Source organism: Asterias rubens, chromosome 5 (genome assembly GCF_902459465.1).
Source record: "Asterias rubens chromosome 5, eAstRub1.3, whole genome shotgun sequence".
NCBI lineage: Eukaryota > Metazoa > Echinodermata > Asteroidea > Forcipulatida > Asteriidae > Asterias > Asterias rubens.
Genome location: NC_047066.1, coordinates 20575871 through 20597776, shown reverse-complemented (window position 1 = coordinate 20597776; position 21906 = coordinate 20575871). Strand labels below are relative to the sequence as shown.

At 40.2% G+C, this 21906-nt stretch overlaps 1 protein-coding gene across 1 annotated transcript; it reads right to left on the bottom strand.

Annotated features, from left to right (window-relative positions):
• Positions 1-573: 573 nt before the first annotated feature.
• Positions 574-16845, bottom strand: LOC117290483 (neuronal acetylcholine receptor subunit alpha-2-like). Its single transcript, XM_033771901.1, has 8 exons — positions 16773-16845; positions 15192-15331; positions 11699-11743; positions 10624-10733; positions 9329-10227; positions 8550-8699; positions 4212-4360; positions 574-3603 (listed from the first exon to the last, which is right to left on the bottom strand). Exons 1-8 carry the CDS (start codon positions 16843-16845, stop codon positions 3460-3462), a joined length of 1710 nt encoding a protein of 569 aa, XP_033627792.1. The 3' UTR covers positions 574-3459.
• Between the last annotated feature and the right edge of the window lie 5061 nt (positions 16846-21906).

Here is a 21906-nt window from a genome sequence, read left to right as displayed (position 1 = left end):
TTGTCAGGAAGTTTCAATTTGGAGGATTTTAGATCTTTGATTTGTTTTTCCTTCCTGTTTATCACCAAATGAAAAAAATAAGAGGCGCGAACTTATCATTTTTTTATGGTTGATTGAGTCATTCTTCTTCCGTAGGCCAAAGTGTTGCAAAATTATACCCCTGCAAGTTTCCCTCAATGATCTTCCCATGAAGGGAACTCGGCAAACTCCCACAAGGGGATATAAAGTACAAGCTTGCAACAACAGCCATCTCCCTCTCATATAGACATTGGTAATTGATGTCTATGATTTTTTTTAAAATTGCACAAATCAATTTGTGATTCAGTATTACATGACAATACTTGTATACTTTAGTTATTTTGAAATCAGCGGTTAGCTTGGTGGGATTCGAACCCACAACCTCTTGATGGCAATGATTGCATATTGGTGGATCTTTGTTGCAAGTTAAAAGCAACATTAAGCTAATAGTGATAGGTCTGGCGAAAGTCGATTTTACCTTAACTGATCAATTTAATTAGTTTTTAATATTACAAGGAGTCGTTATACATCGGAGTCACGAAACTTGTTGACTAATGAATTTTTTATTATTTTTTATTATTGACTTTGAATTAATTATTTATTTCCCAGGGTGACTTTCAAATGAATGATTTTACAGTCAAACGACTTTTCTGGAAAAGAAAAGTTATCTCTTATAAACTGAAATGTTAAGTGTTGTTTTTTATACGTATATATTTTTTACGGAAACAACAAATCTTGACCGATAAACATGCATAGTGGATGGAAATGCACCATTATGTACGGAATTAAACCACGGCAACCAGAGTAAACAATAAACAACTTTACATAGAAGTTAAACAAGAGATAGCATAAGAAATGAAAATAGGCAATTATTGATTCACTTTTCTGTTACTGTACAATTGGACATAACGTAAATACTTTTGTTCCTAAAATTGTTAAAGGTTCTTCAGAGAAAACAATTCCCTCCCGTTCTTGTTGCACAGTGTATTGCATAAAATAATTATGTTCATGTTTGTGGTGCCCTCTATTATACCTGGTCTGTCTACTGCCACCTACGTCTCCGAAAGAGCATGGTATAACAGGCTTAAACTGTTTTTGTTAGAATAGACAATCTTCGTGCTAAGTCGCTGGTAGGCAGATCACTGTAACTAGATCTATTGGATTTGTTGGGGGTTTTCACACGTTTTCCCCCCAACTCAACGATAGTGATGATGCCCATTAATTACTTCTGTGACATTAATAATGTTATGTACTAAAACATTCCACAACTTGTAAAGCAAAAACGAAGACGTAAATCTGTGAACAAAAACGGCAATGTATTTTGGACACACTGGCATTCTCACATTCTCATCATCAGGATGCAAATGCATCCTTGTCCCTGCACAATAACAGTTCCCCATAGACTTTGTACACAAAATGTCCCTGTGTGGAGAATTGGAGTCCTTTTATTTTCCCCCTTTTTTCGAGGCCTAGCGAAAATGAGCACATGTTTTGGGACCACGGACTAGTAACTCAGTAAAACATCCACACTCAAATAAACAAAACGAACACCTTTACCACAACCATGGAAATTATTGCTTGTGATTATTAACATTTAGCTCTTATTTTCATTCATTATTATATTTGTGATGGGTAGCCTAGGAGAAGAAAATATTAATTACGCATAATGTTGACAGTTAATCGTATTGATTTCCCCTTAATTGGTTAATGTACGATACATTGTTTTTTTTTTAAAGAGAGCGTTAATCTATTCTCATCAACAACCACTTCAATCAACCTGACTTGTGACGATGTCATTTTAGAGTTATTTGCCAATATCTGAGTTGTTTGGGGGGGGGGGGGTCTCACCCTCGATGTGCCAATTTCGGTTTGGTTTATCAACATAACTACTGATTTTTTGAGGATATTTGTTTCTATGATGAAAGTAGTTCCGGCCCAACTATTTTCAGAGTGTACTGTGTATTATTGAAATAGGGGTCAGAAAATTAGGAAACTTGTAGTTTAAACTTTTGGTTTTCCTCGTTTATAACCATACATGACCAAGAATAGATAACGTCAGGTCTATAAGTGTTTGAAACAAATAAATAAAACATAACTTGAAAGTATCATAAAGTAAAACTTTAAAGCTTTGGATGATTATGGCGAATCTTCCGTTGGCGGAGTAGAAGTGATAATCGATGTCATGTTGGAATACTGATAATGCTAGTTAAACAAATACAAAACTAACTGAACAGTATTTTCAAAACTCCTGGGTGGATGGACCTAACAATACCATGTCGTGTAGTCTATTTGGCAAAAATAAAATCCTGTTCTATATTGACAATTTACATAGCTAACATAATAATTCGATAAAAACTTTTTGTTAATGTTATAATTAGTTGTCTAATATACACAATCACATTTTCCCGACAGTTTTGTTTGTCACAAACCACGCGTACAAATTGTTCGCTGTAGTGCAGCACTTTCGCTCAGAAAGAGGCCGTTGATGGCAGATCGCACGTTACGCTTGGATATAAGTTATTTTACTGCAAAAGTCCATAAATACATGTAAATCAGATTACTTAAGTACATGGTATTAGTAGTTGGTTGAGTTCCACATGATTAAGTTCCACATGATTAGGTTTATTGTTGTTGTTCAAGGGTTATATACTCGTACAAGAACTGTGGGCGATCACGTAAAAAAAAACACCTTTATTTTTGGGCTCACATTACGTCATTTCGGGGCTCGATAGATCTACAAAATGGCTGACGATAGATGTTGTCAATGATCATCAGCTTCAGTTAAGATATTTATAAAACAATCTTCCAGTGAAAGAAAGCACATTGACAGCCATGTTGACAGACAATCTATTCGATACGTCATATTGTAGGCACTATTCATGTCTAATATGGACTGTGAATATGATGAGATCGAATGGTTTCGATGACAGTGACGGAGTTGTTCAGTGGTGTCTGAGGCTACCCCACAATAGTGATCAGTCTGCAGAGAGGCATCTGCACCGTTGGTCGCTTGCTAAAGCAAAGGATGGTCGCGGTGGTATACGGCTGCAAAATGCCCAAGCGGTCCCGTGGTGTTTTCAAAAGTACCCGTTTCTAAAACTGTCTTTCCTCTAAACCACCAATTAGGCCACTGCCACCAAACGGCGAATGATCATACAGTAGATCTTAACCTGCTTGAACGCTGGCATCAAAGTTTTCAATTTATTCCACGTTCAAACAGTTTCTTATTCTCATACGAAGACTTGAGCAAAGAACTCCTTAGCTAGATGAGCCTCCAACATGATTGTGATTGTACCAGCCAAGACACCACAGAGAAGTTAAAGTTATCCTTCCTCTAAACCATCAATCAAGCCGATGCCGCCATAGCGAACTCCTACGGTAGATCTTGACCTTTTGCATGGCTTCAACGCTGGCATCAAAGTTTTTAAGTTAGTCCAATTCTCATATGAATGCTTGTGCAAAGAACTCCTTGGCCAAAGGAGCCTCTAACATGATTGTGATGGTGCCAGCGAAGACACCGCAGAGAAAGATGATGAGGAAGATGCGGTCTACTACCATGGCAACGTACTTCCAATCCTCTCGTGCCTGTACAGAAGAAAAGAATAAATCACTTTTCATGAGCAATAGTCCGATCAGTAGATACCCTTTTTTGGAGTGATCCTTGAGTGTAGTAACAGTAATGAATCCGCTAACGTTCATGATCATACCAAAAAGCCGTGACGCAGTCAGATGTTTTTTCCCGATCTTTTTTTGTAAGGGGTGGGGGGGGGGGGGGCTCCCCAGGAAAGGGTTTGACTCCCACACCCTTCTAGCCCCAATGTGGTTTAACAGATATGTAGTGATTCAATATGGTAATGTAATGATCTACAGTAAAATCAGGTTGGCTCAGTTGTTCCTTTCCCTGTCTGTCAGCTTTGTGGACACTGGTTCAAATCCCACCTCAGACTTGAGCCTTGCATGTTGATTGGGTGTTTCAGTCTCTACCTTTACTTCGTGTTTAAGTTTTAGATGTGAGAGGAAATAAAAAAAAAAAGGGTAAAACCAATGGGTTTTCCTTTATTGGTTTTTTTCTCTAAAACTTAAAAATTTTCTTCCCATTTCCTATCTAAGGGGCCAATTGTGTTGTTGGGTGTTAAATATATAAAATAAAATAAATATATAAATGGATGAGGCGATTGAGGTTAGTTGCTTACCCTAACCAAGTCATCCTCGTTTCTATATCTCGACGTCATGTACATGATTTCTTCCACTGCCCTGTGTACATTCATGGCCTCGCAGGGGTCAGGATCGTGATTGGTAGAGGGTAGGAACCGACTAGATGACTGGCGCTCTTCTTGACCCGCTGAAATTAAAATGAGCAAGGAGGGTTTTATATTGTTACATGACGGCCTACCTCATTATTATTGATAAGTGTTATTTTGCTATAGCTATTACAGTGAACAATTGCAACCAGTGAACAACACCAAGCCAACACCCACTAACAAACAAACACCCACGAACAACGACCCTGTCACGATTACACGCGGTGCCTTTGCCGCTATATGGAAGTGTTTCGCCAATTCCATTGTTCGAACCGCTACTCTGTATTCTCCCCTGTTCCCAATTCTCTCTGAAAAGGCGGTACCCAACCTCGTTCCCACATCATGATTTCACCGCGCAACCCCCCCCCCCCTCCCCCCTCCCCCCCGCATTGTAGATCACATTGGCTATAGGCGCACTGCATATTTTACTAAAAGTTAAACAAGTTAGTGTGCCCGCTCCCACCTTTTTTCTTCAAAGGTAACCTTCTTTAATACTCAGACGTGTGGGTTTTTCTGTGTAAATTTTGATCATGCAGTGAGCTCTTTGTAAGATAAAAGTGCCTTGATTTTCCATGCAGTCAAATCGTCATAAAAAGGTTTTTTGTTGTAGTAAAAAGAAAAAAATATAAACTTGCTCTTGTAAATCAGTTGACAATATCTCTCGACATCTTCCAAGCTGTGAGTTCAACTCCATGCATTTTGTCATTGGTTTAAATTACGTTTTACTGATCGCGATTCGGCATCAGTACTTGGTGACGTAAATGGATCTCTCCAGGTTCATTCAAATCTCAGCATCGGCAAAAGCTGGCAACACCACCAGCTTTTTATCTTGACAATAATCTGCGTGTGCCTATCATGTTTCTAAAATCACCGTCTGCAGTCGCACGCAAACCAAGCCTTATAGGAAGATGTGCCCACACTAATTAATCCTGCCTTTCTTGCCGAGGGATGGAGATTTTAAACGGCGGCAATTATTGCTCGTCTTTCAAACATCACATGTACGGTCTGAGGTTCAAAGGCATCAAGCTATTTTCGTGTGAAATTTCGCCACCGGCTTGATTGAGCAGATTTACCCCTCACATCATTACGTCTGACAAAGATTTTTATCCAGAGAGTACGGACTCTTCATTTTGTAATTGCTTTCCTAAACTGACAGATATGCGGTCCCTCTGCCGTGCCCTTGGGGATACCACTAGTAAATGGGTCAGGACTACTCCAAAGATAATGCGCAATAAATATGCTTTTGTCTACGGGCCAGGATTTTAATGCTGATTATGTCATGCTTTGGACTTGTAAACAAGCACGTTTGGGGGGTATGGCCGAGGGACGAAGTTAAAGCTGGTGTCTGTTGGGACCCAATTCTTGGTGCACAACCCTTTGGTAAACAGAACAATCCCATACTATCGGGCAGATGGAACGGTATGATTACCGGAACTTACATTGAGGGCCAGATTGACCTGGAATTGCAAACCTGATGGTCCCCGTTGTAACTATTAACCCAGCAAGGTGAGACGCATTTCATTCCAGTGATCGACATTTTACATATGTCACTGCTGACTTTAAATTTGTATGAAACTCCTTGAAACAATGTGTTAAAGACCCATTGGACCATGGGGGGTAATGGGGGTAATGGCGTATAGATTTGTTAGTCATCTGTTTTATATTACCAAGTGCTCTGACTTAGATAATCCCAGTTGTACTGCTATCTGTGGTGTTTGTTTTCCGTATTTAATTTTTCAACAAATTGGACCGAGTTTCCCCCTTCTGCAGCATACACCTTTATGTACATCTTGCCAGGGGATACAGTGACATATAACATACTTGATCGGGTACCATTAAAAGTATAGACGACCCTCCGAACAACTGTGCGTAAGCTGGATAGTCTGGCACCTAATAAGTGGTACCCAATCCATGATCTCCAGTATGCCTCCAGGGTACTCTTGACATGGATTGCCGACGGTGTGAAACCTCTCAATAACATGGAGGAGGCAAGTTTCAACTCCAGTACAACATCAAAACATTGTGATGTGTTGTGGCCGAGAGGTTAAGAGCAATGGACTCAAGCTCTTGTGTTTCTGATAAGCAGAGTGTGGGTTCGAGTCCTGGTCTTGGCACTTGTGTCCATAAACAACTGCTTCGTCCTTCGGATGGGACATTAAGCCGTGGTCTCGTGTACTTTTTGATTGTACGATAGGATCTCGTGCACGTAAAAGAACACCAGAACACGTGTCATGAAAGTGTAAGGGTTAACCCCGGTGTTTCTGGTTCCAATTCACTTATAGGCACTAGTTTGCAGGATTCCCAAGGCTTGCTAGTAACAGTGATTACGTTCACTTAGGGGTCTTTAAGCCATCTTCCATGTAGGGTTGTTGTTAACGGAATGGCAGCTAGTGTGGTTACAATGAACGTCGCGCTTACCAGCACGGTTTGAAGCCTGGGTTCCGGTCCCGGCTGTGGCTGCGTGGATCATTTTGAAATAGATTGTATAAGTGGAGGAACACCGCTTCAAAATTGTCGACGACGAGTGAGAGATAAAGCAAATGCCCAAGGGTGCCGGACGACTCTGTTTTTGGATTATTTGCCGGTTCCACAATAAAACAAACCCTGTCTTATTAGGATTTAAATTACAGCCATTCTACATCTGCAGCATAAATGCAGAGAAGCCTATGTGTATCAGTCGGCAAACAGTGATGGATTAACCACGATACTCGTACCGGGCGAAGACTGCATAAAAGCTGATGACATTATAAAGTAACTGCACAAGTGTACTTGTCTAAGATTACAATAGAAAAAGTTACCCATTCGGGGAGAATGAACTGTGAACAATTCTTCACATTATTACAGTGATCTTTGGTCTTAGTTTGTATGAGTGTTGTAATATTTTGTATATGATGACAATCGCATAAACACGGACGCACACCGGAGTTGATATGAGTGAAATGGTCTATGTTCTTCTTCACCGTCATTGACCCAGCGAGATATTATTTTCTTGTTGAAGTAATTACCTTTACGCATGGCTCAATTGATATCATTTTGCAGATGATATTGCATTTCGATGATTGATCATAATCAGAGCTGACTGATTTGTAATTAGACTAGTTTACCTGTCCGCTCAGTTGTGGACAGTTCTCGGTTCATGCGTTTCAACATATGGGTATCAACAAAATATTGTACTTCCCCCTTTCTCCCTTACAATGTTTAATTGTTATTGAACAGTAATTTGACAAAACACATTAATCAACTTTAAACAAGCATGCAGGTGTAACAAAGTGGGGTTTATTGCTCATAAACCCGGTTGGTCTCGTATGGATTAAAGGCAGTGGACAATATTGGTAATTACTCAAAATAGTTATTAGCATAAAACCTTACTTGGTAACGAGTAATGGGGAGAGGTTGATGGTATAAAACATTGTGAGAAACGGCTCCCTCTGAAGTGACATAGTTTTAGAGAAAGACGTAATTTTCCACGAATTTGATTTCGAGACCTCAAGTTTAGAATTTGAGGTCTCGAAATCAACCATCTAAAAGCACACAACTTCGTGTGACAATGGTGTTTTTTCTTTCATTATTATCTCGCAACTTCGACGACCGATTGAGCTAAAATTTTCACAGGTTTGTTATTTTATGTATATGTTGAGATACACCAAGTGAGAAGACTGGTGTATGACATTTACCAGTAGTGTCCACTGTCTTTAAAGTGTCACTCTTCTAAATATCCGGTGGGAAATCCATTCTATTATACTGACTGGAGAGCGAGTTGCCTTTGTTCATTGAAATCACCTGACGTCATTTTTTTGTTTGAGGAATAAATAAAAAGTTGTTGATGAAATTTGTTGTGTTATGTTTTGCAAATTGCAAATGGCGGCTGCTTGTGTGTGACGTCTGCATGCACTGGGCTTGTGCACACAACTTTTACGGATCAGGGTTGTGGGGGTCCTGCTATTGTTGTCTTATTACTCTCTGTTTATAAGATTTCCTTTGTGGGACCCAAGTTGGCCAAAGATAACTTTTGTGAAGTCTATGGTTTCATTCTGTGAAATACACCTTAAATACACAAGCTTAGTCCGGATCCGCTATACCCGCTTCCCAATCAGCATAGAAGAGATTAGTGTTTAGACCAATATATAAGTACATGCAATTGTAGCCTACAACCACGGAAAGGTCATTATACACAAAATTTGGGTAAAGCCCTAATGGCCAGTTTCTAATACCAAAACGTGTTCTAGATACCTGGACTTGTTCTGCGAAGTCCGTTGGAGCTAGATGGAGCGTCTGCCTTGCCAGTGGCAGAGGAGGCAGCAGCGGCCCAGTAGGTGGGTGTAAGGGAGAAGGATGGGTGTCTACTCCCGTCCCCGGCCCCGCATGCATCACCATTCCGCTCTGTGTGCAATAAAATACACCTGAGCTAATACAGTGCTATGTGAAGAAGCATTTTTAGCCTACATAACCCCGAAAATGTAACCCCGAAAATTACTTTAAGAACTTTCGAAAAGGACTACAAACAAGCATATTAAGACAATAATGTGCGAACTAAGCTACTTTGGCTACACCTATGGCTCTTGGCTGCTGCCATCGTTAACAATGATGCTGAAGGTTATTTGATCATGGCCTGTGAGTCGAAGTCTTTATTTTGGATTATATCTCTGTTGTCAAACTGAATCCCAACAAGGGTAAAAGTAAACTATCATGCATGTTTGTTGGTTCCAAGCAATATTCACAATGGGTTAATGTGACAAGCTAATGGCTACTTGGCGAGTGTCATTGCGTTACTAATCACTGTCTGTGAACACATATACAAATCATGCTCCTGTTCCCCCCCCCACCCCCACCCCCCCCCCCCGATTCTACTCACTGCACAGCATTCTAACTTGGCTTATAATATAAAGTGTTGTTGGTAAATTCCTACAAACAAAACATACATAAGCTCTCGTTAAATTTAGATTCCCTTTAAATCGTTTCATTGATCATACGAACATATTTGTGATTATATGGTATTTTTGTTGTCCTACCATGGTTACCTGATGTGATGACGTCACCATCTGAATCTGTCTCCAGTCCATTTTCACGATCCACCTCATTGCGCAACCGTACTGTATAACTATTGCCCTTGCTCTCCATAACAAGTTTTTTTGCGTCTACATATTTTGTAGTCACTGCCTCCCTTGTCAACGCAACTCCAACGTTACGACACCTCTGGTCGTATCGCTCTGGTCTTTTTAAGGCAATGTATTTTGGGAGGATATTAATGAATATGGTTCTGACCCACTTTGGCATCTTGTGGGTGTGGGGCGATCGGTAGCGAATGTTCAGCACAAACACTGTGAGAATGATCGAGGAAGACACCACAACCATCGTGAACAGAAGGTACTTGACGATTAGAGGGAAGTTGTTGCCTGTGGGCGGGATGCGCTGCGTGACAAGCAAGAGGAACCACGCCATGGACAGCAAGACGGAGGTACAAAGTGACATTTTCTCACTGATATCCGGTGGTAAGTAGAACACCAAGACGGTGTTGAAGGAGATTAGGCCGCAGGGCAGCAACAAATAGGCGAAATAATACAACGGCATCCGGCGTAGGAGAAAAGTACATGTGACATCGACGTACACTTCGGCACAGCACAGGTAGCTGATGACGTGCCGTTCGCACGGAGACTGGATGATCGCCCATTCACCGTTCTCCCAATAATCTTTCTTCTCTGCACTCGGGCTGGAAGGTATCAAGTCAATCTTTCCAAAGTCGTAGGTCCACGACCCGAACTTCATGGTACAGTTCTGCTCGTCGAAAGGAAAGTACTGTGCGTCGATCTTACACGAGCTCTTGTAGACTGCGGGCGGAGACCAGTTGACGTTGCCGTTGCTGTCTACGCTCGCCCAGGCTCCAGTTTGCATGTCAAATGACCCGTTGGCACTGCAGTAAAAAAACAAAAGAACAATCTCACATGAATTTCCATTTTAAAGAGGCAGAAGAGTTTTGAACACTATTTTGTAAAAGTTGCATTGGGACCAATGATGATCCTTGTCTCAATAACAAAGTAAAGTGTACTCTATCGTGCGAAGTTTGGCAGAACTTTTCTTTCCACATGGATGCATTCCAACTTCAGAACAAGGAACGAACAATATTTTTCGCAGCAATGTTACTGTCGCAAACTTATAATTTCACCATATCTGTATACCAAGTTACAAATTTTAATCTTCTTATGATGTCCCATTATGAGCCTGTGACTTTTCAGGTTGGTGTAAAAAGCACCCACAGAATATCGAGCGCCCTGTAGATGTTTTCAACGAGAATCTTAATCACACTTACTTGTTGTAAATGAGGATATCCGGAATCCATATGGCGTCACTTGGTACCTTTATCCTCTCGATGCCGTCAAACTCATCAGGATTCCACTTGAGGTTGTAGTCATTCCACACCTGCGTGAAGAAACACATCACTCATTGACCTTTAAATATTGCAACCACTGTTTCAAGCAATGCCTAAAGGCTGTAATATCACAAGCTTCGCTCGGTGGAAACAGTGTAGTTACCGGTACTGGTCATCCCCTTCCGCAAGTTAGTGTTTGCTTTGGCAACAACATAACACAAACTTTGTGCAGCACGAAGAGTAATCGAGAGACAAAGTGCGTCATCAAAGACAGGGTCGGTGTGCAGAAACACGCAAGAAAACTGGAGTTTTAGACAACAAATAGATTGCAACAAGCTACGAAGACAGTCAAGTTACTGGTCATTCCCTACCGCAAGTTGGTGTTTGCTTTGGTAACAACAAAACACAAACTTTGTGCAGCTCAAAGAGCAATTTGAGAGACAATGCTTCATCAAAGACAGGGTCTGTGAGGAAACACGCAAGAAAACTGGTGTTTGGGACAGCACAAGTAGATTACAGCAAGCTAAATGGATATGGGCTGGACACACTGCCCGAAACTAACAAAGAGGCAGAATACAGAAGAATGGAAGGATGACATTGGATCATTTTGCAGGAAAATGTAGACAAAAGACAACAAGGACTGAAAATTGCATTTTGAAGAGAGCTACATCCCTCACACTAGATGAATACAGTCCACGTTAAATAAAAGGATCTGTTTGATTGTTTCTTCAGGGATATCTGCCCTGGGCATTTCGTAATTAGACTTCAGTTTAGCTGTCGAGAAACGACCAAAATCATTAGGTTTGTGGAAATGTAGTTTGTAATTAAACTTGCTTGCAAACTGTGTTCGACCTCTCGTTAAACCAAAGATGACACAACCAGCTGGTTGTTGCTCAGCACGTGTCAGGACGCGTCTCTTCAAACTACTCGACTGATAATGTATTTAGACAGCCAAGTAGTTGTATTATTTTAACACTCTTGTACGTATACTATTTAAAATTCACAAATTGTTTACCTGTTTAACCCACACCTTCGAAGTCAGCACTTGGTTTCTTTCATCCTGTGTGTTATAAACAAAATAATTATGTAATGCATTTATACCACTGTTGGGAAGTGATTGTGGAACTTGTTTAAACATGTGATGTCTCAACTAATATCGTTTTAAGAAATATCTCACAGAAAGATCTTACAGAAAGAAAGTTTTTATTGAAGGTTCATCCTGAGAGAATATGCTGTCTGGTGTCTTTATATAAAGTCTGTTGTTGCCCCATATGGGAAGTACAACATCAATTTGATTTACTTGTTCCTCTTCTTTGGCCAGGTTGCTACAACATTGTATGTACACAATGTGACTGTGTAATGCCTATACTTGGGTTGTTATCAATTTGTGCATCATTATAAATTGCCAGGGATAAATTACATCCAGTGAATTGAATTGGTTTGAAAATCCTACAGTCTCATCTATTGATTTTAATACAAGCTCCTTCGTCCTTCAGGGTTCAACATTCAAGTTGTATCAACACTACCGCTTCCTTGTTTATTAGCACCCATCCCAATTAATATAGAGTCGGCAATGCGGAGCACGTGTATTATGTAAACCAAACGCCTGGAAACTGTCAACTCCGGTTCGCTAATGACAGTGTTATTCACCACAGTGTGTGATCCTCAGACCGTCACGCCCAGATATCGCTCCGTGAACGTACGGGTTGATGGCACATCGGTGTCAGCCAGTGGCTGAGTAGCCTCTAGTCAAGGCGGTTGTCTTGAAAGAGAGTGCGTGATGTTGTACCGAATTCAGCGATGGGTTTAAATATACTTGAGAAGAAACTATAGCGCACAGGGAGGAGCCCGATTCTTAAAATGCTTGCGGCGAATCATAGGAAAGTGCTTCAAAGAATTTTCTGATGTTCTCTGTCAATAGCATTGCGAGTTTCTTTTCTCCTAGGGATTCGCAGCACATTGACTATGTCTCAAGGGAAGTAATAAACCGGTCGCTGAAAGCATAGATCGTGTGCATGGTTCAAGCTAACGAATCCATGGGTACACTGTCATTGATATTTTAAGAGGTATCGGTACATTAAAGGCATGTCCCGAGTCTGAGTTTCAAAACATTGATTCTCTACGTACAGGAAGGTGGGTATTATAGTCACTCAAAGAACCATGCAGTCCAACAGGCGATCCTTTGGGCGTGATCAACCGTAGAGCAAAGACCGGTTCTTGCTCCATATCTCACACATTTAGTCTTATGATTTGTGACCACACTCCCAGCTTCCCAAAGTAAACCCTCCCATTTGTTTCCTCGGTAAAACGTTACTATTAACTGGCTGTTTGAGTTATAATTTCACTCCTGGACTTACTAAATAAGTCGACTTGGTCACCACTTTAAAAAGTTGAATGGTACCCCTTGAGTCTGTATGTTTTGTTTATTTAATGTAGTAATTCTGTGAACATAGCTTCATGCTAGTGTGATTAACACGGCGATTTTGGGCCCCATAGTGTCATCTTCTCCACAGTGTGTACAAGTGGTGAAGCTTTCACACATTGATAAAATGATATGTGTCTTATTATTAGTAGCAGGTTCTGTTTGTATAGTCTGGTAACTCTTTTCATCTCTACTTTGTCTAAACAGTTAAAATTATCACATACCACTAAAAACCTTTAATGTTGTTGTTGAAGATTTAAAATGTGAGCAACGTGTAGATTGAGTTATACTGTTGTGACGGGAAACCCGCAGTGATAGTCTTATTAAGCATGTATAGGTTCAGACTCTATGATGGACATGTCTGGGTAACTCTCTTCACCGGAAGAATCGTTCAGATCGATTTCAAGCGTTCATACCCATGGTTCATTGATAATCTATAGGTTATCCGGGCAATCAACTTTCCAATTTGAGGCCGTGTGTTGCAACTATATTGTTTTATATGAGATTCTGGAACTTAATGGATGAAAGGGGCCTCACGAAGGGGAGTCGGCACTTTGAACATTTAAATAAATCGTAATGTATACCATCGAATGTTTGGCTTGCAACATTGTGTATGATTGCAACTCTCTTTAAACATACCAGTGACTGGTAAGGGAACAATGTTCCTTTGAGTGAGCACATTCAAGAAATTTGAGAGCATTTAAAAACACTGTAATTTTGTTGAGATCAGTGTACATTAGCCTTTCCTATTCAAATTTGTAATTCCTTTAATGTAAGATATCATTTAAACAGTGTGCTGTTGTTTTCATGTACAAAATAATGAACTCTGCCAATTTACTTTATGTGTGGTGAATTCGAACGGCGCAAAAGGTTGCAATTTTGTTACAAGCGGTTGGTGCAATCCATAACTCTGTCGTAAAACTTGCTTTATATTCAGCAAAGAAGAATCCAACCGATGCTTATACACGTATTTAATTGCACAGGTGTTCAGATGCACAATTTATTCATTTGTTAAAGTGTTTTAGAAAACTTGGTATTCCTCAGTGACATAATACCGGTCGAATGTTCCACTCATTCCAACATACCGGCAACTCAAGAACTTGATCTCGCTGAGCTAAGTTTAGGAGATCCCCGATGACATATTGAAGTGGGTCATGAGTTGAGTGATGAGTAAATGATATTAGTAATGACGGGAGGTTTGATGAATGGGCACTGTGGATGAAAAATTGCTTCTAATAAGAGATTCGCACTACCGAGGCATCCTCCGGTGCGAAATATGATAATATTTGCAAAAAAATAGCAGAGTCTTTCTCATAGGCTAAAGAAAGACTCTGCTTAGCCAGAAACGTCAGGCCACAAACACTTTTTTGTGTTCATATAATAGGTCATTAAGGTTGGTAAGCAGTTTGCAACAGCTAATACTGTTAGTTTATTATAAGTGTGACGCTCATAACGCTTCAAACAATATTACCCGGTCACTGGGCTATTTATTTCACTCGTAAGCAAAACTCAGCCTGTGCTGCTAAACCATTCACAAGAACCATCTCTGCCCCTCACAGTTACCCATGCGTGAAGAAAAGCAATTTTAAGTGTCTAACCCAAGGACACAAGTGTAATGACCGCGATTCGAACCCACACCCCAATGACTCAGACACCAGAAATTGAGTCAAATGCACCAACCAGTCGTCAACGACACGCCAATAATGTTATGCCTCAGTGATAGGAAATTTAATTGATTACAACGTGCAATGTTAGCATCCAACCCTGAAATAACAGACACCAATTACTTGAAGTAACACAATTTACTTTTTTATAGAGATATGTCTTTGACTACAGAATGCTATAGTTGTAGTCCTATTCTTTGATTGAGAAGACATGTTTCTTTTACGAAGAGATAACAATATTATTTGTTTAAATATTAGGCCTTATAATACATTTCTATATATAAGAACATGGTGTATACGTTTAGATGGCGTTCTCCTTCTGGAATGATATGAGGAAAATAACTAATATGGAATCAAAAAAGGCTTCTTTAGTTTTCCATAGAAGCATACTAAGTATTATCTATGAAATGAAGCCGACTTACCACGTCCACTATCTGCGAAATTGCTAGGCTGAAATTGATGTAAAGCTTGTCCAAGGCGCCCTTGACAGGTAACGCCAATTTACTGTACCCGTCAAAGAGAAATTCTTGAAGTCTTTCTTCTCCAACAGACGCATCTGACTCTGTGCACAAATAGAAAAGGATAAAACATTTTCTGTAATTTCGTTAAGTCTTTTTGAGACACCACACTTCAATTTTAGAGTCTATTCTTGTGGTATCAATATGGCGCGTTGTAATTAAGGAAAGACGCACATGTTTTGACCCTGGGACTCTGGTGCATAAGTTGCTTGATGAATCACTCAGAAAACTTAAAAATTTTGGAAATTGTGCAACTCTCAGTCGTCTTTGGTGGGTGTTTTCTCTTCAGTAAAGAAGAAAAAGAGCGGGAAGGGGAAACTAGAAGAAGAAGAAAATCCCATAACAAAAACCGTCTACGTGTATTTATTTTCTCCCAGACTCACTATGCCGTTAGGGATACTTGTAAAATGCCATGCCTGCTGTACCTCAACCCTCCTGGGAGGAAGCGAGCGATTGAAAACCGATATTAATTTCTAGTGCATCTTAAACATTCATGTGTTTTCCATCCTATGTGTTCTGGAATGAATCTTGAACCCCTTCTGTGCATTTTGTGTCACAATATTGAAGGGGAAACATGTCATGGTCTGGAGAAGTTGATTATAGTAGTAAAGGCATGATCAGAACAGCAACTTATCAAGAAAAGTAATTGAAACAGCTGGAATCTAAAAGAAGGACTGAGTTAAGCTTTGGGAAATAGTCTAAATAGAAAGAAAAATAGAGGTAGAAGAAAAGCACACACAGAGCATCGTTATTCTGTTTTCACTCGTTGTTAATCGTCATTTGGTACCCATATTTATGGATTCGGCCAAGCAGATCGCCTTTTTCAATCAGGTAATAGGCATAAGCTGAACAATGTGAATCATATCTGAAACCTCAACAACTGTTCAAAATTATGCTTTTTGCTTTTGCTAAAAACCCTTTCACTATCATAACGTTTTCAAACATCTCATTGAGCCTAAAACACTACTTTGCAGCGAACGGATTGGAATTTATATTTCAATTATTTGGGAACGTTTATCCCCTAAATTGTATCCTGGGATGAGCAGCGGGCTGTCATTTTGTTTCCTGTATCAAATAACGGCATAGACCAAACTGAGGCTGCAACTGGTCTCCTAATTGGATTGAATGTAAAAACCCATGTAAGCGTATCAAAATGTGTCAAGAGTAGAAGCGATGATGAAAGTTTCTAAGAGCAGACTTGCAGCATCTATATAAATACTTATTAGCCGCTAAACGTCCAGTCCTTGTGATGTACGTCGTTCCGGCATTCTTCTGTGTATTGACCCCGCATCTCCAAGGGAATTATTACAAATATCGGTAGGCACTTCCTTCAAGAACTTTGGTTCCCTTCTCCAACTATATAGTGTTCCCTTTCTTATTGACCTCCGCCACGGGGGAGCTCCACTCCGTCAATTTCGGGTCCATCCCAGGCAGGATCTAGTTACTATTCCCGGTGAAGTACCATTCTCATCTCGTGCACTATACTCCAGGACCATTCCTCATCGCAATCTTCTTTTCTCTTCTTCGGCTTTGGCCCTCCAGAAATATCAGCTTTCATTATTCCTCGATAAAGAAAGCACGGCTTGGTTATTGACAAACCGGCTGCATGCATGTCTGGACTATGGCTAATTTTGTTTTGGGAGTGAGGTTGTAATTCTCTCGGTTTTTGCACCTGGGAATTATGCCTTGGAAGTATATCAATCAGCTTTCGTTGTAATTATGAAGTCGAACCATTCTGAAATTGTTTTTGTGTTCCTTCTTTGGGCATTTTCTTGATTAAAATTCCACAGTCCCCTCTTTAGTACACTACACGTACGTGCAAGAATGAATTGCTTGCCGCAGTCCAAACTAATGACGTCACGCTGACTAACCCGTGCATGTATTGAAACAAAAAGACCATTTTATAAAATCGACCACCATCTACAATTTGCTGTGTAATTTAATTCTTGCTTTATTATTTACTTTGGGACTTAGCTACTGTGGCTTTGTGTTTACACAACGGGCGTGTAACTCACAAAGGACAATTGTTGTTTAAGAGAACTTTTCACATTGTTAACTCAGACAGAAAGAGGAAAAGGTTTATATATAATACAATTTTCGATCTATGAAAAAAACTAAATTTCAATGACTTGTGTATTCTCTTCTCCCTCTTGACGGTCCATAAAGCATTGTGTGTACAAAAAAACAAACAAATATTTTTCTTAACAAAATTGAACCAAGTTTTGATTAAATTACCATAAGCTAAGTTGGAAGACGTCACTTTAAAAAAACCATACTTAATTATAAAGTATGTTTACGCACTTTATACGCACTTCAATGAATTTACTCAGTTTATCTTTAATTTCACATTTTTCGCTGCAGTTTCCGTCTGCCATTAACTGAACAACTAATGCCCCTTTAATTCTTTCGAAAAAGAGCTGGAAAAACTTGTTTTCGTACAGGGATTTTATCTCACAGCCTGTCGAGATGGACTCCTTCTTGTGATTTGGCCGTAAACAAATTTATTTTGGTGAGCACCCACATTTTCCAAGCAAGCTGTTCTTAGTTAAGTTTTCTTTTCCTTTTTCGGGCGTGGGGGGGGGGTGTAAGGTGATGATAGTGTGTCTTATAGACTCTTATGAGCAGCTGTCTGTACTGAATTGGCAAGCTCAGTACAGGAAACTGGCTAACCTGAGCCTAAAGAAGAATCAATCATTCGGGTTTAACATATCTGCGTGGTTTATTGAGCGGAGTGTAACAGTCATCGCAAACCAATTCTCCACGGCAGAGATCGACACCATAGCGCGGTTTTTATTCTCCAAATTGATGTCGCTCACCCCAGGGGCACATTGTGGTTTCCCGTGTAAAGAGGCGGGAATAGAGCGAAATGATAAGTTGTGGACACGATCGTGATGAATGAAAAGTTGGTGCTTAATTATTCTTTAAAAGGAACATTCGGTTAGAATTGATTTTTTAGTGATTATTGTATTGTAGGGATATATTTTCATTACTTTGTAACTGGATAAAAGTTACGTTACTAGCCTAAGGGCAACTTTTGCAGGCAACTTTGGAGCCAATATATTGCCTATTGCAGTGCATGTTGCCGCACCACTTTGGTAGCGCAAGTGTTTTTTTCTTCAGATTCCAATCGCCAGAGTGGGCATAACAAAGCTGAATGTCTTTTTTGGCCCTATTACCGTTAATTTCCCTTGTTATAAGGCCAGTGTTTGAGTGTGGCGTTTCGTCATCTTTTGCAGCCAGTGGACACAATTTGCTTGTGATAACGACAAGAAATACCAGTCTTCTGTCGACGTTCTTACGTTTGTGCCGGCGAACGGAATGTGTATAGTGGCGACACACGGAATTACGTTTATGGGAAACGGACTACCCCGCAGTGGGCTGGGTATAGATACCTGTTTTTCTGTGTCCTTGCTCGTGGTTGTGTGATTCTAAGTATATAGTATATGAACGAGCGAATACCCCCCCCCCCCCCTCCCAATTCCCACGTAGGGCTTTACCGTCCCTCTCTTTCCTTTGATTTCAAACAAATCTTCAAGCAAACATAACAGAAGCCACCCTCCTATTTCTGGAGGGCTTTCCTTTTCATTAATTGTACAGTGGCTGTGTACAGCACATGAAGGACTCTATTTTTTCATTACCGCCCAAACCCCACGTCAGTTTGCCACTCCAGCAGTAGATTGACTGTGGACTTTACAATAAATGACAAATTATGAAGGAATACATAAACATGGGCATACAAGTAATCAAATTTAAAACTCTGTATCATCAATTGTCATCATGTTTGTATACTTAAGGATATTATTCCTAAAAGGTTATGATAAAATTTCTGTCCACAAAGGCTTGCCATAGGATAATATTGTTCTCTATTGTATCTTGCGGCTATTAGTCCCCCAGCACGTGCGTGATATTTTCATCAATTTAGCGCAAGCGCACGGCAAGTCTCGTTGCACTATCACAACAAACCACGCATATTCTTTAGCTTTTAAATATACACTTGATACCCAAGCAAAGTATTAATTTACATCATACTTGGGGTATTATACCTCTCGGCGTTTGCTTTTACAATCGATCACGGGGGCTTTCCCCTGCGGTGCTTTTCACCCCGGACCGGAACGGCCGGCTGCGGTGAATTCGCACGACCGAGTCACTGTCACAAAAGCTGAACCTTATTCTGCTCCCTTTCCCCGGGCAAGCAAACACGGTGAAGATTAGGAATGACACACCAAACCTGGTACCGGAGATTCTGATTTGATTATAGACGTAATGAGCCCCACGGCTGGTAACAGAGTCTATACAAGCAATCGATGGGTGAATGGACTGTGTACACTGGCAATAGGCTCAGGCCAATTTCCTAGAGCTGGTTAAACGAACTTTATCCACTGAAGACATACATTTTTATTTATTTATACCTTCTTGTGTATAGCAAACAAGAGCAATTAACAAAGTTTCGGTAGAAAAAAAAATTCTTTCTACGAAAAAAGGACAATACAACTTTTTTAGAGGTTTTGTTGTAGAATTTGGCAGACGACCTTCGTGATCGCTCGTTCCCAGTCGGTAACGTTCGGCCATGCTTCATGAAACATTTGTCTTTATAGTGTTTATAGTGCACACTAAGAGGATATTAATGAACTCTGCCCCATAAAACAATGATGGATCATACCTATAACATGTTTTGACATGGATTGACCGATATTGACTTTGTATCTGGCCATTCAATCCCCTGTTACCGGTTACTAACGAGCAAGGCCCAGCTGCTGTCACACATTGTCTCCTCCCGTGCATTCATGTAGCTTGAGATGCGCCCTTGTTAAAGGAACATTCAAGAATTGTTTTTTGCTAACAAGACAGTTGCTGGCAGTGAAAGCACTTTATTAATCCACCATATACATCAACTGACAAACTTGTGGAAGTTTAAGATCGATCGGCCATCTGGGTCACTAGAAAATAGTTCAAAACCGACTATACACGTTTTGCGTGGCACCGATTCAAACACAATGAACACTCACTTAGCGATAAACTCCAAATGGGAAATTGTATTTATTTCTTAGCAAATTATGCCATTTAAGAAATAAATATTTCAAGGAATATGTAAATCTTAGACGAGTTGTTGTCTTACCAATTCTGTAAGGTTCCTTTAACTACCCAGACGCAGTGATAAGCTGTTATTTTATCATACTATGGTTAGACCTTATGTATGGAGGTATGTTACACAGTAATTGAGAATTCTCTTTAGGCAGGTGTTGATCTCAATAGATCCTTGATTTTTTTTTTTTTCTTTTCCATTTCATCTTTTTTGTTTCCATCACTGTGACCGTCATCTCAGTGATTTAAAGAAACATTACACTTGAATAATCACAATAACTATAGGGACGGGACATTTATACGTTTTTAATGGATATAGGGGTATGCCAATGAAGGTCTGCCGCCCAGGTGTTAAAATACATTATTTTTTATACTCGGTACTCGGGAGGCTGGTACACCATCAATAAACTGTGGCTGTAAAAATGTCACACTGGAAAATGACCGACCTTTATGTCATGATCATCATTCTGTTCAGCTCATTCACAGCTTCCATCCGTCGAGGACTTTAACCATAGCTTCACCTCTGTATAAAGAAAGAGACTGTCCTTTCTCTCTAATGCTTTAACAAAGGGGCACAAAGTGGCCTAAAGACAAACCATGGAGGTAGAACTTTCTACCTCCATGGACAGACAGAGTACGTACATTGTTTGGTTTCATGTACAAGACCATTGGGAAGTTTGAAAAACGGGATGGAGAGAACATTGAGTAAGTCGTTGGATTGACTGTGTCGACAAACAGTGTCATGTATTTTGAAAACGTCTAGCCCTGTCACCAACTTAAAGGGGGACCTAGGGAGTGGCCGGTTGGGGAGAAAGAATAATAAGCCATTTTGTTAATCCGCCGTCAACCCTAGCCTGAACATCTGACGTCACACTTTGAGGCTCGTGAATTACGCATTTTAACCCATGTCCATAATCACCTTTGACCTCCCATTCATTTATAACGGTCTTCATGACTCTGAAGATTCGCAGTTTAATCTGTTGTGCCTTACCAAATAAAGACAGGGGACCAGTCTATGTTACCCCAATTCCACTAGCACTGGTGGTAACCCGTCATCCCTGTAACCACACCACAAGTTCACAGGTCACCACCCACGCTAAAATTAACCCAGGTGAACTTAATTCTCCCACGCTTTGTGCCACATGTTGACGAAGCACTACTGCGGCTTGTTGCGATTCAATTATTTCCCAATAACCAAATGTAATTAATAAACCATGTCTCCCCCATCAATTAGCCGTTTTCATAAAGCAATGCAGCTTTAAAATTCCCCATTTTGTTGGTAAGTTTAATGTAGTCTTCGAACACGCTCGTGCATTGAAGTAATTAGATTTAATCTCTAAGTCAGGCACAGACGGTGCCGCTCTTTCTCCTATTTCCCGGTTCGTTTTTACTTGAGTCAAGGTCTTTAAAGATTTATACAATCCCGTGAAGCAACTCTCTACACGGTAATTTGATAAACAAAATAAAGAAACTGCAGTTTCCCTCGCTGTAGTAATTGTTTTATATTGCGATATTCAAATAAACATTAGATGAACCA